General features: G+C 33.3%; 2 protein-coding genes and 1 long non-coding RNA gene across 5 annotated transcripts; 2 read left to right on the forward strand and 1 right to left on the reverse strand.

The window, feature by feature from the left end:
• Positions 1–453: 453 nt before the first annotated feature.
• On the reverse strand, positions 454–1760 carry LOC126693328 (uncharacterized). The gene is made up of 2 exons (XR_007645308.1): positions 1273–1760; positions 454–1032 (listed from the first exon to the last, which is right to left on the reverse strand). It is a non-coding gene; the product is annotated as an uncharacterized LOC126693328 (long non-coding RNA).
• Positions 1761–2655: 895 nt separating this feature from the next.
• Positions 2656–16077, forward strand: LOC126693325 (serine carboxypeptidase-like 45). Of its 2 annotated transcripts, XM_050389270.1 has the most exons (8): positions 2656–2908; positions 3257–3352; positions 3696–3788; positions 4104–4174; positions 4280–4626; positions 4972–5096; positions 5367–5544; positions 15933–16077. In XM_050389270.1, exons 1-6 carry the CDS (start codon positions 2821–2823, stop codon positions 5024–5026), a joined length of 750 nt encoding a protein of 249 aa, XP_050245227.1. In that variant the 5' UTR covers positions 2656–2820; the 3' UTR covers positions 5027–5096; positions 5367–5544; positions 15933–16077. The 2 variants fall into 2 exon arrangements, with proteins under 2 accessions (XP_050245227.1, XP_050245226.1); XM_050389269.1 differs by lacking the exons at positions 4972–5096; positions 5367–5544; positions 15933–16077 and having other exon boundaries at positions 2657–2908; positions 4280–4693.
• Positions 12311–16478, forward strand: LOC126693323 (serine carboxypeptidase-like 45). 2 transcript variants are annotated; one of them, XM_050389267.1, is made up of 11 exons: positions 12311–12755; positions 12894–12992; positions 13403–13498; positions 13625–13720; positions 14081–14173; positions 14494–14564; positions 14671–14922; positions 15363–15487; positions 15755–15853; positions 15974–16091; positions 16171–16478. In XM_050389267.1, exons 1-11 carry the CDS (start codon positions 12506–12508, stop codon positions 16318–16320), a joined length of 1449 nt encoding a protein of 482 aa, XP_050245224.1. In that variant the 5' UTR covers positions 12311–12505; the 3' UTR covers positions 16321–16478. The 2 variants fall into 2 exon arrangements, with proteins under 2 accessions (XP_050245224.1, XP_050245225.1); XM_050389268.1 differs by lacking the exon at positions 13403–13498 and having other exon boundaries at positions 12312–12755.
• The last annotated feature ends 271 nt before the right edge of the window (positions 16479–16749 follow it).

The raw sequence follows: 16749 nt of genomic DNA on the forward strand, positions 1-16749 counted from the left end.
CAGATGTGAGTCGGAAAAGGCAAAGTTAGCAAAGGGAGATGTTAATTGTAGTGCGAACTCGTGGCTGGTTAGCTAAAAATCTGGCTCAGCCCACGCTTTTTGTCTTTCTATATTGTTTATTTATTTATTTATTTTGGTTTCTTTAATTGGTTTTGTTTTATCTTTACGGTTTGATTGGATTTGGTTTTTGCAGTGTATAATCGGTAGCCAAGAAGCTGAAATAAATAATTAAATAAATTATTACGTGAATTAGTCAGATATGTGCCAATTGTGCCAGGGAAGTCTTTTTAGGTCTGTTTTGATACTGCTTATTTTGTTGAAAACTGAAAACTTATTGCTAAAGGCACACATGGAGATTACTAAGTTGGTTCTAATACCATTAGTAATTATTTAAGGATAAACATTAATCAGTAACTACATTTACGCTATACCTCAAAATGACTAATCTAATCACATTTGAAGTTCTTTGTAGTTATTTCTAAAACTTAGATCAGCACAATAAATCTTGATGTGAGACTCCAAACATAATCACAAAACACACACTCAACTAATTCAATCTACGGCATCATAATACACAACAACAAAATTAAAATATCGAGGGGAATGATGGTCATGGTAGTAGGTCATTACCTCCTTCCTTATCACTTGATGTTGATCTGTTGACAAGTCACTAGTGGAATCTCTACCACCGTTTTGTGTGTTTAACCGAACATAAGGTGTATGACGTAGTAAAACTCAACAAAAAGGTTTAGTGACTTCAAGGAGACTATGAACGGTGAAGATTGTGGAAGCGAGAGTGAGAGGAACTCCTAAGAGGAAGACTAGAGCTTTCTAACGATGAATGATTAGAAAGCTCAGTCTAACTCTCAAGAGATTCTACCCTAGCACTTTGGTAAAGGAAAATGTCAAGCCAGTAGTAAAACTGATAGAGTTGTGGTATGTCATGTGTAGGTACTCCATAGGTCCATTGAAATGGGGTTGAAGGTAGGATCAGCCGCAGGTTATGCGCAGGGGTTCAAATGAACCCCTGACCTGGCAAAAAAATAAAATTATAAATGTTGGAAAAAATTCTATATTACTGTGAATAAATTTTAGCAAGCACAGCGAAAGCACAACCACAGAAAAACACAAAGATTTACGTGAAAACCCTTTCTCCTTGAAGGGAAAAACCACGGGACAAACTCTGAATAATTTCACTATATAAAATAAAGATTACAACACTTAGAGATACAACTTAAGTAAAAAAAAAACTCTCTTTTTCTTTTCACTCACTGCTTTCTTCCTCACTGTGTATTTTCTCTTACTCTCTCTATTTTTCTCTTCTCTCTTGCTGGCTCTCACTCACGCAGTTCTTCAAGACTGCACTAGTCCTCACCACACTCTTGGGACTTCACTTCTTTTCTTCCTCTGCCCAAATGGCCGAATGGCCTCTACCCTTTTATTTCTTTCACCTTTTCTTCTTTTCTCCCTTTCACACTCTTCACATCAAGTCACAATAAGTGCAAGCCACTTATTTTGACTTTGCTTCAACCAAAATCTCTTTCTTTAGCTCTCATTGGCCGAATGGCCTTGCTTGTTTCTTTCCTTTTTCCTTTCAGCACTGCCATAGCAGAATAACTCTTGCTTTTGCTTCTTTCTTTTCTTTCTTCAGCATGTTGGACACGCCTAAGCCAACCAACCCAATTACTAATGCTGACTTTTGTACATGATGAAGAATAGATAAGAAACATTAAAGACATGCTCGTTAAATGAGCTCTTGACCAAAAACATGTGGACTGGACTCATGGTGTAGTGCACCCAACAATAAATAGTTTTTTTTTTAGGTTGACCCCCTAAATTAAAATTTTGAACACTTTGACCCTAATTTATTTTAAGCACAGCTGAAATGGTATTGAATATGATAATCTTAACAATATCTAGGTCTTAAAAAAAAAAAAAAAAAAAAAAAAACAACAACAACAACAACAAAACATAGTTGGGAAAAAGGAAAAAATAGGGAATTCACGCAGGATTAAAAAAAAAAAAAAAAAAAAAAACAACAACAACAAAACATAGTTGGGAAAAGGGAAAAAATAGGGAATTCACGCAGGACTTGCAAATATTAGGGGGAAAAAAACAATAAGCTAATTTATAATCAAGACCCAAATGCACACTTAATACAATTACAAAAACCAATTGTTGTCAAAGTTGAGTTGAATTGTTAAATAAAAGAATCGTAAAGAGTAAAGAAAAACTAATAGAGTAGATCAAAGAATTCTAAGCAATAATAGTTTAAGTTCACTAAACAATAATAATTAATATGTTTATTTTATTTAAAAACAATAGAAGATTTCAAACAATTCATCTTAGCAACATTAATTAGTATGTTCATTATATTATGAAACAATATGCCAATTAAACTTATAGTTTATCTATAATTCTCTTCCTAGGAGATTGAAAAACTTTGTAATATAGAAACCTTGTAAACTACAAGTTTCGTCTCCTATCCAAGATTTATAGGTGCGTCTGACTATTCCTAGACTACCTGCTTATTTATTTATTTATCAAGGATTAATGAAAAACTAGATTTAAGTGAATTTATAAAAATTATTTAAACCTCAAAGGGTTGGCTTAATAGTTCTTAAGATCTCATGATATTCATGAGATTTTGAATTCGAAACCTCTTACTCCATCTTGGGTCACCTCTAAAGGATCCCTCTTTATAATAACTAGGTATGTGGACAGGGAACTACACACCTCTGAGGAAATAGTCAAATAGGTCAAGACACTCTTGTTTGGCAAAAAAACTTCTTCATTTAATCTTTTGTTTCAGAAGCAAATATGTTGTACCTCAAGTCACTGGCAGGAGTTGGTTTCTCTTACTCGGCTAATGAATCATTTTACACCCATGTGAATGATGAGATTACAGGTATATTTATAATAACCTGGTGCGTGGATGGGGAACTATATACACACCTTTGAGGAAATAGTCAAATAGGTCAAGATACTCTTGTTTGGCAAAAAAACTTACTTCTTCATTTAATCTTTGTTTCAAAAGCAAATATGTTGTACCTCGAGTCACCGACAGGAGTTGGTTTCTCTTACTCGGCTAATCAATCATTTTACATCCATGTGAATGATGAGATTACAGGTATATTTATAATAACCTGGTACGTGGACGGGGAACTATATGCACACCACTGAGGAAATAGTCAATAGGTCAAGATACTCTTGTTTGGCAAAAAATACTTACTTCTTCATTTAATCTTTGTTTCAGAAGCAAATATGTTGTACCTCGAGTCACCGGCAGGAGTTGGTTTCTCTTACTCAGCTAATGAATCATTTTACACCCATGTGAACGATGAGATTACAGGTATATGTTATTTGGCCTTGTTTCCTATTATTCAAAAACATACCAATCAGTCAAACTTTTTCCTAATTAATTGATTTTTAAGTACCTCTGTTATATTATTCACAGTGAATACTATATGCTATAGTTTGTGCACTTGCCTTCTTGCCAATGATTTTAAAGACAAAATTTTCGAGAACAAAGATAAACAAAACGCAATTTACATAAATTACAACTTACATTCAAAAGTCAATATCCTTTACATGTGGAATTTTTTTTCCACGCAAATTACTATAAGGATGTTTATATAACCAATCATTTTATATATCGAGATTTTGAAACTGACGACATGTCTACTTTTGCTAAGCACGAGACAATCTTATATTTCTGCAACGCTGGTTTGCCAAATATCCAGAATACCGAGACAGAGATTTTTTTATCGCAGGAGAGAGCTATGCAGGTAATTTTTCCATTTTAAACGAAGGCTATCAGTTTTGGTTCAAATTAACAACAGTAAGGTTTTGTGTTCATGCCCACATACGCGTTGCTGAGAGGTCTGATAGAGAGCATGGACTAGAATCCGATATTATGGTGTATATTGAATAAATAAGATTCATTTCAACATGATGAAAAGAAATTGTTAATTAGTCTAGTATTCAAAAATAAATAAATTAATTAAATAAAAAAATAGATTCATCCCTCTACAAATTCGAGAGAGATTTCTTATAAAAATCATGGTCTTCTTCTTTTTTATTTTTTATTTTTTTGGTAATAGGTCACTATGTGCCTCAACTCGCCCAGCTCATTATTCAGTCCAATTTGAAGATCAATTTGAAGGGGATAGCTGTGAGTAGAACATAGAAATATAACCTCTGAAATAGCTTGAAAATTTTTTCTGTGGCAGATAATATTGATCAATCAAAATTTTTATTAATTTGTACTATTTTGCAGGTAGGGAATCCTCTTCTGGATTTCAGCATTGATTTAAACTGGCCATACGAGTATTACTGGTCTCACGGCTTGATATCAGATGACATTTATCAACTTGTCACTAAAGTTTGTAATGGTTCAGCTCAGATCATGAGAGGAATCATAAACCAAGAAGGAAGTGAATCAGCTTGTATTGCTGTAACTTTACGAATCAAACAACTTACTGACACCATCGACCCTTTTGATGTCACTGGTGACATTTGTCTATCACCTATTAATTCACATATGTACATGCTATATAAGGCCTTCTTGTCTAAATTTCGAACTTTGCCACCTCTCAATTCAAAACTAGATGCTCTCAGTCAGCAGTTAAAGTTTTTACTCGCCCTATCAAAACTCTTATATAATGCGACTTGTTTTTGTTAGAGATTATCACATTTTTATATTTCAAACAGGGTAAAAATTAGATACCATTTCTTAGGAGCTATATTTTGGGTTTCTTAATTATGTTCAGATGCATAGTTTCATTGAATCTAATGGTCCTTCGATAGGATAATTCAATTTGTAATTTATTGGTCAATATAACCATGTGTTTGTATTTAATTGAACCACACTTAAAAAACTGTATATAAATTTTATCCTTCAAATTGCAACATTTTCTTCATGTAGATTTCAATTGAGAATTGCTTTATTCATCTTCCCTCTGCTTACAGCATGCTGAAAAGAAGGAACTGGTCTGTGGAGAAGGTATCACAGAAAAGTATTTAAACAGGAAAGACGTGCAGAAGGCTCTCCATGCCCAACTCGTTGGATTCAAAGAATGGGGTATCTGCCAAGAGTAATGAATTGATCAATAATCACTGTTTTTTAAAATCTTAGTAATTATTTGCATCTTTAGTTAAATTTAAGTTATTTTCTTTCAAGAACAATTTAATATCATCAGCATGTGAAGACAATTAGGAAACAAAACTAATCATTAAACCATGAGGCTTTTCATAACAAGTCCCAATAGTGGTGCAAAGAAATCGAGTATTTGTTTTGTTTTAATAAATTATAATCCTTCCTCTTGCTGACATTGTAATTTTGGGGTTCTTTTTTACAATTTTAGTATCAAAGTTCTGCAATATGATATGACAAATTTAGAGATACCTACAATTGGTGTCTTAGGCTCACTCGTGAAGTCTGGCATCCGGGCCTTTGTTTACAGTTATAGTGATACAATCTCTTTAAGCTCTTTGCTATTTAATTACTTAATATCCTTTATCACATTTGAAGAACAGAAAAAGGTCCTGCTTATAATTGATTTGATTTTGATGTAATTTGATAGTGGAGATCAAGATTCAAGAATTCCATTTACCGGGTCTCGAACACTTGTAGATAAATTAGCAAAGGAGCCGGGTCTGAATAATTTATTCTCCCTAAAAATTTATTCTCCCTAAAAATTAAAAAAAAAAAAAAAATTATTCAGTCCAATTAGGTTTACTTCGATCCAATTTGGTCCACTGAGTCAATTTCAGTTTCCCTTGAATCCATTTTTAGACTAATTGGGTTTTAAATTGATTCTATTGTGGGTTTCTCTTTTCAAGTTTAGCTCAAAAAAAAAAAATTTTCCCTTAAATTTTGGGTTGAAAAGTTCGAAATTTTATCATATTTGAGCTAAACTCTTTAGGTTTGAGTTAAAAAAAAAAAAAAAAAAAAAAAAAAAAAAAAAAAAAAAAAAAAACATTAAAAATTAGAAATATGAGCTCAATGCAATAAAAATGATAAATATTCAAAAGTCTTATTCAGTCCAATTTGGTCCATTCAGTTCACATTGTCCCTATTCGGTCCACATTGGTCCTATTTTGTCCACTTCGGTCTTATTCGTCCATTCAATCTACTTTGGTTCAATTTGGTCCTATTCAGTCCATGCTGTACACTTTGATCCACTTTAGTCCTATTCAGGTCATTCGGTCTACTTTGGTCTATTTTGTCCACTTTGGTTCTATTCGGTACATTCAGTCCAGTTTGGTTCTATTTAGTCCAAGTTGGTCTTATTCAGTCCACTTTGGTCCTATTCTGTCCAATTGGTTTCGTTCGGTCCATTCTGTCCACTTCAGTCCTATTCGGTCTATCCGTTCTTATTCAATCCACCATGTTCCTATTCGGTCCTATTCTGTCCATTTGGTCCACTTTATTCTATTTGGTCCAATTTAGTCCATTTGAATCACTTCGGTTCATTTTGGTCCATCTTGATCTATTTTTGTGTGCTTACATAATGGGAATCAACATTTAAAATAACATTTATTGTTGCTACACTTTTATTGAGCCACATTAATGTAGCATTTCAGTTCACTTCGGCACAACTAAAGTTAAGTGAAAGTCTTTCTAAACATAGAGGTTATGAATATACAAACTTTAGGGTAGTCATTTATTTGTTTTAATGTCATTACTTTTAAATGAATTGCATAAAGTTGATTATACGTTTGAGTAAAATAAATAAATATATACATATACGTATACGTATGTATGTATGTATGTATAATTTTTATTTAAATAAATTATCCAAATTATTCATTCTTTTAAAAAAGATTATCATGACAATCAAAACTCATATCAAACTTATACTGAGTATGTATAATTTATTCTCTAAATTTATTCTAGAGAGGGAGAGAGAGATAGACTACTTGTGATGGGGAACTAAAAAATATAACACCAAAACATATGAACCCAAAATAGAATTTTAAAGATCACATTGATTCATCAATATAAAGTAGAGTTGCAAGAAAGAATAAAAAATCAAGAGAAAGATAATAACCACTTTTTCAAGAGAGAATGAAAAGATATTTATATAAATATGAGAAGAAAAAAGTTTTTTAAAAAAGTAATAAACACCAAATTATCCAAGTCATGTTATGTAATAAAATAACATTATATTCTTATATACTATCTTTATAATGCAATATGATAATATCTATGAAATCAAAGAGAATAAAAAAGATAACAACTTAAGAACACAAAACTTAATCACGTCAACCCAAAGTAGAGCTCCAAATAATAAAAAAATTCATCAACCTAAGTAATGTTGGTCATCAATCTATAATAGGTCACTATATGTCCCAACTTGCTTAGCTCATTATTCAATCCAATGTGGAGATCAATTTGAAGGAGATAGTTGTGAGTAGTACATGAATATTTTTATGTCATGTCAAATAATATTGACCTAGAAAATTAACTTTGATTAACTACAACTATTTTAGGAAGCATGGGTGCAACTCCAAGGGTGCCGCACCTGCACGCAACACGCATGGGCGTGCTGAGTGACCGTCAACGCGGTTGCACGTGCATCCATGGTGTTGAGGTACAAATTTTCAGGCCCTAATCTCATTAGCCCACTCACTAAAATTCACATACAAGCCCATAAACAATTTTGGGCCCACACAAAATATTTCCTAAATACTTCCCACATATTACCCAAATATTTCCCCATATTATTACCCAACTTGGGCCACAAAATTATACCATCTCTATAAAAAGCCCAAACTCATTTGCCTTGTGGGCAAAATCCAAAAAGCCCAACAAAACTCTCTTTACAAAGCTTGTTGCTACACGGCACCTCTAAAGCTCGTTGCTACACAACACCCTCAACTCCGTTGCAACACGGCACTCTTACAAAGCCCGTTACTACACGGCACTCTTACTAAGTCCGTTGCTACACAGCAATATTTTTACAAAATCTCAAACTATTTACAAAAGCCCAAATATTATTTTGGCACCTATTTACAAAAGACCAAATACTATTTTGGCACCTATTTACAAAAGTTCAATAATATTTTGGCAACTACTTACCAAAAGCCCAAATACTATTTTGACAACTATTAACAAAAGTCCAATATTATTTTGGCAACTACTTACAAAAGCCCAATATTATTATTATTTTTTTTTTGAAGAGAAAAGCCCAATATTATCTTGGCAACTATTTACAAAAGCCCAATATTATTTTGGCATCTTATCAAAAAACCCAAAACTATTAGGCAAACTATTATTCTACTAAAGCCCAAATATTATTTGACAAAAATAATTACATTATGCTCAAAGCCCAAAACTATTATTTGACAAAATAATATTTTCATATGATATTGTAAGTAGACCGCATTAATTGGGGTGCTCTCAAAAAAGAGATTTGGGTGCTTTTAAGGGCACCTCTCTTTTTGGGTAAATGGTATGGAGTCGTCACTTATTTTTTCTAAAAAACTAAGAAAAAATAAATACAAATTACATGATATAGTAGGCTTTATGAATCCTTTTTTTCCTTCACAAACAAAGCAATATAGCATGGATGAACAGGAAAACGAATAAGAAGAATCTTGAGAGGGGTAACTTAGGTTCTAACCCAAAGACAATAGTATGCAAGGAAAGATTAAAAAGCAAATTAAAAATCTCTATTAGCTACGAGGAATGTGACTCATTAGAAAATCTCAAAGTTTAAACTACAATCATTTTAAAGCCCCAATATAAAAGCGAGAACAAGAGTGAATTGACAGAAATTAGTATGAGAAAAACTTCATGAGAGAAAAGCATTTCCCTTTTCTTATCAAAAATAAAATAAAATAAAGGCATAGCTGTTTTTGACATTACAAACAGTGAATATATTCTCACTTTGTTGCCACTTGCCATAGAATATATAAAACAACAAATTCCTTGAAGATGGAAATTGATCACAGCCTATAGCTTCTAGTTAAACATATATTATATGTGTCCCTGCTAATTCTTTCCTAGTGAAACTAAGAAAGAGAAATCAAGTCTCAATCGGCCTTTTCCTAGTGAAACATATATCATATATCACATTCTATCATCGCTAGCTTCTCAATCTGCCTTTCCTTCTCATTCCTTCTAAGCAAAAAGCAAAGTTTATACATACATACATATATATATATATATATATATATATATGATATAGGTTCAAGTTATAACTGGTGTAACTCTAAAGAGTTGCACCTTTTTTGAACCACTAGATTTAAGTAGATCCAACGGTTAAAAAAAAACTATAATTATTACAAATATTTTGATTAGAATCTAATTAATTACCCTCATTTATTACCTTCTAAACTTATATCTAAACCCCAAAAAAAGTTTGACTTCTAACTCTCTCTCACATTTACATTTCTCTTTCTCTTTCTCCTCCACCACCTCCACAGGTTGCCAGCCAAAAAAAAAAAAAAAAATAGAACTTGTTGCTGTCTGATAGTGTCCTCATAATTTCCACAACCAACAGAAATCCACATGAGCTGTGCATTTGTATGAGGTTAAAGTTAATGGAATCAAATTTATTCTCAGTGAATGGCGGGTTCACAGTTAGAATCTGAAAGTTGGACATGCATAGAGGAGGTTCAAATAAAAAGTAACCTACCATTTCCATTGTTTAGTCAAGTTTAGCCTATCCATATACTTAATGGATAGCTAGAAATAGAAACTAATCAATTAAAATTTTAAATTGCCTTTCAGTGATAAAGGCACTTGCAGAGGGATTTAAGAAAGATGATGAATAAAGAATGGTTATGAAGTCAATAAAAGAGCTTTACTTCTTTTCAATAGCTAATCAGTTGCAAGTCACAAATTGGGATTGGCAGAATTAGAACTGATTATATTAGGTGTTATATGTAGTTATTTACTGTTTTTGACAAAATACTCTCACTGTGCTGCACCATTTTAAATGACTGCATTTTTGTGCTATTATCTTCCCGGGAATTCACTTACTGGATAATAAGGTCTCTCGTGATTTCATTTTCTTGTTTTGTTTGCTGAATTTTGCTCATACTGTCGTTCTGCAGGTACTAATAATTTGATTCCAATGGAAATTGCCCTTAAGATTGCTGAGAAAATTAGAGCAAATGAGAGATTTACTGTATATATTGTTATCCCAATGTGGCCAGAAGGTGCTCCAACTGGTGGTGCTGCTACTCAGAGGATTCTATATTGGCAGGTAGGCTCCAATTAGTGACTGAGAATTGAAACCTCTGTTCAGTCAGGGAAGGCTTTTGCTATTATACTTCAGCAGTCTGAATGACATAGACCCCTACTGGTATCCCTTTTTCATCTTTTCCCTCAAAAGGCTGCCTGCAAAAGAAATAGAGCACTCACAAACCTGAAAAGAAAGGAAAACTAGAAACAGAGCACCTCACGTACCACAGCTTGGGGGTTTTTTTTTTTTTGTTTTTTTGTAGAGGTGGTGGAGGAAAAAGAGAGAGAGAAAAATGGAGAGAGAGAAACGTAAATGAGAGAAAGTCAGTAGTCAAACAAAGAACAACCACAAAAATTAAACTTAAATATTTAACATATGACCCATCAATGAAAAAATAATATCTAACTTAAATATCTAACATAGGATGTGCCTGTATACCAACGGCAACACAACAATCAATAAAAAAAATAATAATATAATTAACAATTTTGTCATATACAACTACTTTGTCCTAAGTTAATAGTATAATAGGTCAATATATTAACTTTAACAAACAAAAACTTGAATTAAACACATGAATTCCTCAATAGAAGCAACCGGTGTAGGTGGAAGTGTGGCGGCTAGAGTCTGACTTCTAAGGCTGAGAGAGTGATAAGATTTTTATTTTTTATTTTTATTTTTACTAAGAGCATTCTCATTAAGAGTGTCAAATGCCAAATATTTGGCATTTGACACTCAAAACTCTAAAAATCAACCTTTATCAAGAGTTTCAAATGTTAAAATTTTTGCAATTGATGAACAGTGCGGTCTCAAATTTGAGACCGCACTGTTCATCTATTGTAAAACTTAAATTATTTTTTTAATTCAGGTGGGGCCCCTTTCTTTTCTTCTTATTATTTTTCTCTATTTCCTATCACTTCTCTCCTTCCTCTTCTCTCTTCTCTGTACCATGGTTCGGCGTGGTCCGATGGTTAAGGTCGTGGTCTGATGGGTTTGAGTTCGATTGGATGGTTCGATGGTCGTGGGTGGTGGCGGCGATGATTCGTGGTCGGCGATTGTGGTCTGATGGGCATGGGTCGTGGGTCCGATGGTCCAATGGTCATGGTGGAGGTTGGGCGATGGAGGTTTCTTCTTTTTTTTTTTTTCTTTTTTTTTTCTGCTATGGTTTGTGGTCGTGGTTTTGGTTCGGCGTGGGTCACCGATCCTGGGTTTATGTGTGTGTGATGGGTTTTGGTTCCTGTGGGTTTTGGTTTGGCGTGATGGGTTTGCTAGTGGGTTTGCTGGTTGTTTTTGTGGTGGTTGGGTGGTGGTTGGTTGTGATTTTGGTGGATGGTTGTGGTTATGCTTTGGTTTTTTTCTTTTTCTGTTCTTCCTACAGGGGGTTGCGGCGATGGTGGGTGGATATGGTGGTTGTGAAATGGGTGGGTGGATATGGCCGACGGCGGTGCTGGGTTGTGAAAGAGAGACACAGAGGACAGAGAGTCAGCGAAAGAGACTGGAAAAATAAAAAAGAATAAAAAATGATAAAGAAAGAATATTTAAATGAAGTGTTAAAAAAAATAGAAGTTTTGATAGAAAGGATGATATAAAGTGGTGTGTTATATGTTATAAAAATGGGTTTTGAGATGGTAAATGTTAAATTTTTTGCAATCCTTGATAAGAATGCTCTAACAAAAGAACAACAGTGAGATATGATATGACTAGGGTATTAAATTATTAATATATGGATCTTTTGTCCCTATTTTATATATATATATATATATATATATATATATATAATATAAAGTAAGTAAATATATTAATATATATAGAGGGTATAATACAGTGCGGTGTGTGCGTTTTTCATATTATAAAACCGCAATCTTGTGGTGTGGTGCACTGTGACTTGTAGTACAATGCGATTCTGGCATTTTAAGGGTGGTTTTGGTGTAATTTTTGTGGTTTAGTGAATACAGGAGCCTAAATAGCCTATGGGTTCAGCCGGCACTGTTGACTAAGTTTTTATTAGAAATCGTAGTTGAATTGAGTTGTGAGTTTTTATATTTGAATAAAGCCAAGAAGATTTGAGTTGAGTTGATTATAGTTCAAACGTATCTTTTTTTCGTTTTTTCTTTTTGTTTTTGCTAAGCACCATTAAACCTGTCTTATCATTTTCGGAGACTAAGTATTTTTTTTTAATCATTTTCGAAAGGCCTCTTTTTGCTCACAGGACTGTTCCAACTCTATAAGAAGAAGCACCAATCAAGCAAAGCCTTCTATCACAAACCAAAGGGCGCTTGTTCTCAATCTCTTCCTCTCAGTCAATCATGCAGTCTCATCAGGAATGGATGGTCATAGGCATAATATGTGCATCCTTGGTGCAGATTTTTATTACTGTGGAGTCTTTTCGCATAGATGATAAAATCACAAGTCTGCCAGGGCAACCACAAGTCAGTTTCCAACAATTTTCCGGCTACATCTCCGTTGATGAAAAACAAAACAGAGCTCTTTTCTACTACTTTGTTGAAGCTGAATCACAGCCAGGTTCAAAGCCTCTTGTTCTCTGGCTAAATGGAGGTAAAATTACAGTATCAGCTTTAATTATAGCACCTAGATCACTGAATGAACTCTTAACTCTAATTCTTTTTTTTCTATTTATGGTATACATTTTACTTCTTTTTGGTGTCTGACCATGTGGTGCTTCTCTTTTCTTAGGGCCTGGTTGTTCATCTGTTGCATCGGCTTTCCTTGAGCATGGCCCCTTTAAAGTGAGAGGAGACAATCTGGTTAGGAATGAGTACAACTGGAATAAAGGTATTCCTTTTCTCCAAGTCCATGAGAAACTCTTGTTTATCTTGTTTCATTTCCTTTTTAACTGGCTATGATTAATGTTTTACTTTGTTTATAGGTGCGTCTGACTATTCTCAGACTAAACCTGCTTATTTATTTATTTATTTATCAAGGATTAATGAAAAACTAGATTTAAGTGAATTTATAAAAATTATTTAAACCTCAAAGGGTTGGCTTAATAGTTCTTAAGATCTCATGATATTCATGAAATTTTGAATTCGAAACCTCTTACTCCATCTTGGGTCACCTCTAAAGGATCCCTCTTTATAATAACTTGGTACGTGGACAGGGAACTACACCTCCGAGGAAATAGTCAAATAGGTCAAGACACTTGTTTGGCAAAAAAACCTTCTTCATTTAATCTTTTGTTTCAGAAGCAAATATGTTGTACCTCGAGTCACCGGCAGGAGTTGGTTTCTCTTACTCGGCTAATGAATCATTTTACACCCATGTGAATGATGAGATTACAGGTATATTTATAATAACCTGGTACATGGACGGGGAACTATATACACACCTCTGAGGAAATAGTCAAATAGGTCAAGATACTCTTGTTTGGCAAAAAAACTCACTTCTTCATTTAATCTTTGTTTCAGAAGCAAATATGTTGTACCTCGAGTCACCGGCAGGAGTTGGTTTCTCTTACTCGGCTAATGAATCATTTTACACCCATGTGAACGACGAGATCACAGGTATATATTATTTGGCCTTGTTTCCTATTATTCAAAAACATACCAATCAATCAAACTTCTTCCTAATTAATTGATTTTAAGTACTTCTGTTATATTATTCACAGTGAATACTATATGCTATAGTTTGTGCACTTGCCTTCTTGCCAATGATTTTAAAGACAAAATACAGATGTGACAACCGCGATTCGAGAACAAAGATAAACAAAACGCAATTTACATAAATTACAACTTACATTCAAAAGTCAATATCCTTTACATGTGGAATTTTTTTTCCACGCAAATTACTATAGGGATGTTTATATAACCAATCATTTTATATATGGAGATTTTGAAACTGACGACGTGTCTACTTTTGCTAAGCACGAGACAATCTTATATTTCTGCAACGCTGGTTTGCCAAATATCCAGAATACCGAGACAGAGATTTTTTTATCGCAGGAGAGAGCTATGCAGGTAATTTTTCCATTTTAAACGAAGGCTATCAGTTTTGGTTCAAATTAACAACAGTAAGGTTTTGTGTTCATGCCCCCATACACATGTTGCTGAGAGGTCTGATAGAGAGCATGGACTAGAATCCGATATTATGGCGTATATTGAATAAATAAGATTCATTTCAACATGATGAAAAGAAATTCTTATAGTGTTAATTAGTCTAGTATTCAAAAATAAATTAATTAATTAAATAAAAAATAGATTCATCCTTCTACAAATTCGAGAGAGATTTCTTATAAAAATCATGGTCTTCTTTTTTTTTTTTTTTTTTTTGGTAATAGGTCACTATGTGCCTCAACTCGCCCAGCTCATTATTCAGTCCAATTTGAAGATCAATTTGAAGGGGATAGCTGTGAGTAGAACATAGAAATATAACCTCTGAAATAGCTTGAAAAAATTTCCGGTGTCAGATAATATTGATCAATCAAAATTTTAATTAAGTTCGTACTATTTTGCAGGTAGGGAATCCTCTTCTGGATTTCAGCATTGATTTAAACTGGCCATACGAGTATTACTGGTCTCACGGCTTGATATCAGATGACATTTATCAACTTGTCACTAAAGTTTGTAATGGTTCAGCTCAGATCATGAGAGGAATCATAAACCAAGAAGGAAGTGAATCAGCTTGTATTGCTGTAACTTTACAAATCAAAGAACTTACTGACACCATCGACCCTTTCGATGTCACCGGTGACATTTGTCCATCACCTGTTAAGTCACATATGTACATGCCATATAAGGCCTTCTTGTCTAAATTTCGAACTTTGCCACCTCTCAATTCAAAACTAGATGCTCTCAGTCAGCAGTTAATGTTTTTACACGCCCTATCAAAACTCTTACATAATGCGACTTGTTTTTGTTAGAGATTATCACATTTTTATATTTCAAAAAGGGTAAAAATTAGATACCATTTCTTAGGAGCCATATGTTGGGTTTCTTAATTATGTTCAGATGCATAGTTTCATTGAATCTAATGGTCCTTCAATAGGATAATTCAATTTGTAATTTATTGGTCAATATAACCATGTGTTTGTATTTAATTGAACAACACTTAAAAAACTGTATATAAATTTTATCCTTCAAATTGCAACATTTTCTCCATGTAGATTTCAATTGAGAATTGCTTTATTCATCTTCCCTCTGCTTACAGCATGCTGAAAAGAAGGAACTTGTCTGTGGAGAAGGTATCACAGAAAAGTATTTAAACAGGAAAGACGTGCAGAAGGCTCTCCATGCCAAACTCGTTGGATTCAAAGAATGGGGTATCTGCCAAGAGTAATGATCGATCAATAATCACTGTTTTTAAAATCTTAGTAATTATATGCATCTTTAATTAAATTTAAGTAATTTCTTTCAAGAACAATTTAATATCATCAGCATGCGAAGACAATTAGGAAACAAAACTAATCATTAAACCATGAGGCTTTTCATAACAAGTCCCAATAGTGGTGCAAAGAAATCGAGTATTTGTTTTGTTTTAATAAATTATAATCCTTCCTCTTGCTGACATTGTAATTTTGGGGTTCTTTTTTACAATTTTAGTATCAAAGTTCTGCAATATGATATGACAAATTTAGAGATACCTACAATTGGTGTCTTAGGCTCACTTGTGAAGTCTGGCATCCGGGCCTTTGTTTACAGGTATAGTGATACAATATCTTTAAGCTCTTTGCTATTTAATTACTTAATATCCTTTATCACATTTGAAGAACATAGAAAGGTCCTGCTTATAATTGATTTGATTTTGATGTAATTTGATAGTGGAGATCAAGATTCAAGAATTCCATTTACTGGGTCTCGAACACTTGTAGATAAATTAGCAAAGGAGCTGGGTCTGAAAACAACTGTGCCATACAGAGTATGGTTCGAGGGAAAACAGGTAGACATGCTCATATAGTTTTCAGTTGAATGGTTGGTGCTAAATGGTAGTCTTTTTCCTGATTTATTTTTCACTGCAGGTTGGTGGATGGACGCAAGTATATGGTGAAACCCAGCTATCTTTTGCCATCATAAGAGGAGCTTCACACACAGCTCCAGCAACGCAACCAGCGAGATCATTTTCTTTGTTTAAGGCATTTCTTGCAGGAGAACCACTGCCAAATGCATGAAGCCATGAACTTATCAAAATCATGAATAAAGTAAGACTGTACCGTACTATATTAGCGATGTGGACAGTTGTATTTGACTAGCAAAGGCATGTCTTCAAGCAATTGCTTTAAATAAAAATGCACTAGTATTATTAATCTGAAAGAAAATTATTACCTTACTTTGTACTATTAAGATAAGATTTACATTGTAGCTTAAACAAATACCTATAATATTTTACTCCTTTTGCAAATTTGTACAAACAAATATGTACAATATTGTACACATAGTCAACCTTATAATGAGAAAAAATTTATAAATAACTAATAATAATTTATAATAGAAAATTATAATTTGATTTAAATAAAAATTTAAGGTATAGAACAATAGAATTTGGTTTATGAAAGGCAATTTTGCAATTTTACTAAACTAGTAGCAAAACCATATGATGC

The sequence above is a fragment of the Quercus robur genome, chromosome 7, assembly GCF_932294415.1.
Source record: "Quercus robur chromosome 7, dhQueRobu3.1, whole genome shotgun sequence".
NCBI classification, from domain to species: Eukaryota; Viridiplantae; Streptophyta; class Magnoliopsida; order Fagales; family Fagaceae; genus Quercus; species Quercus robur.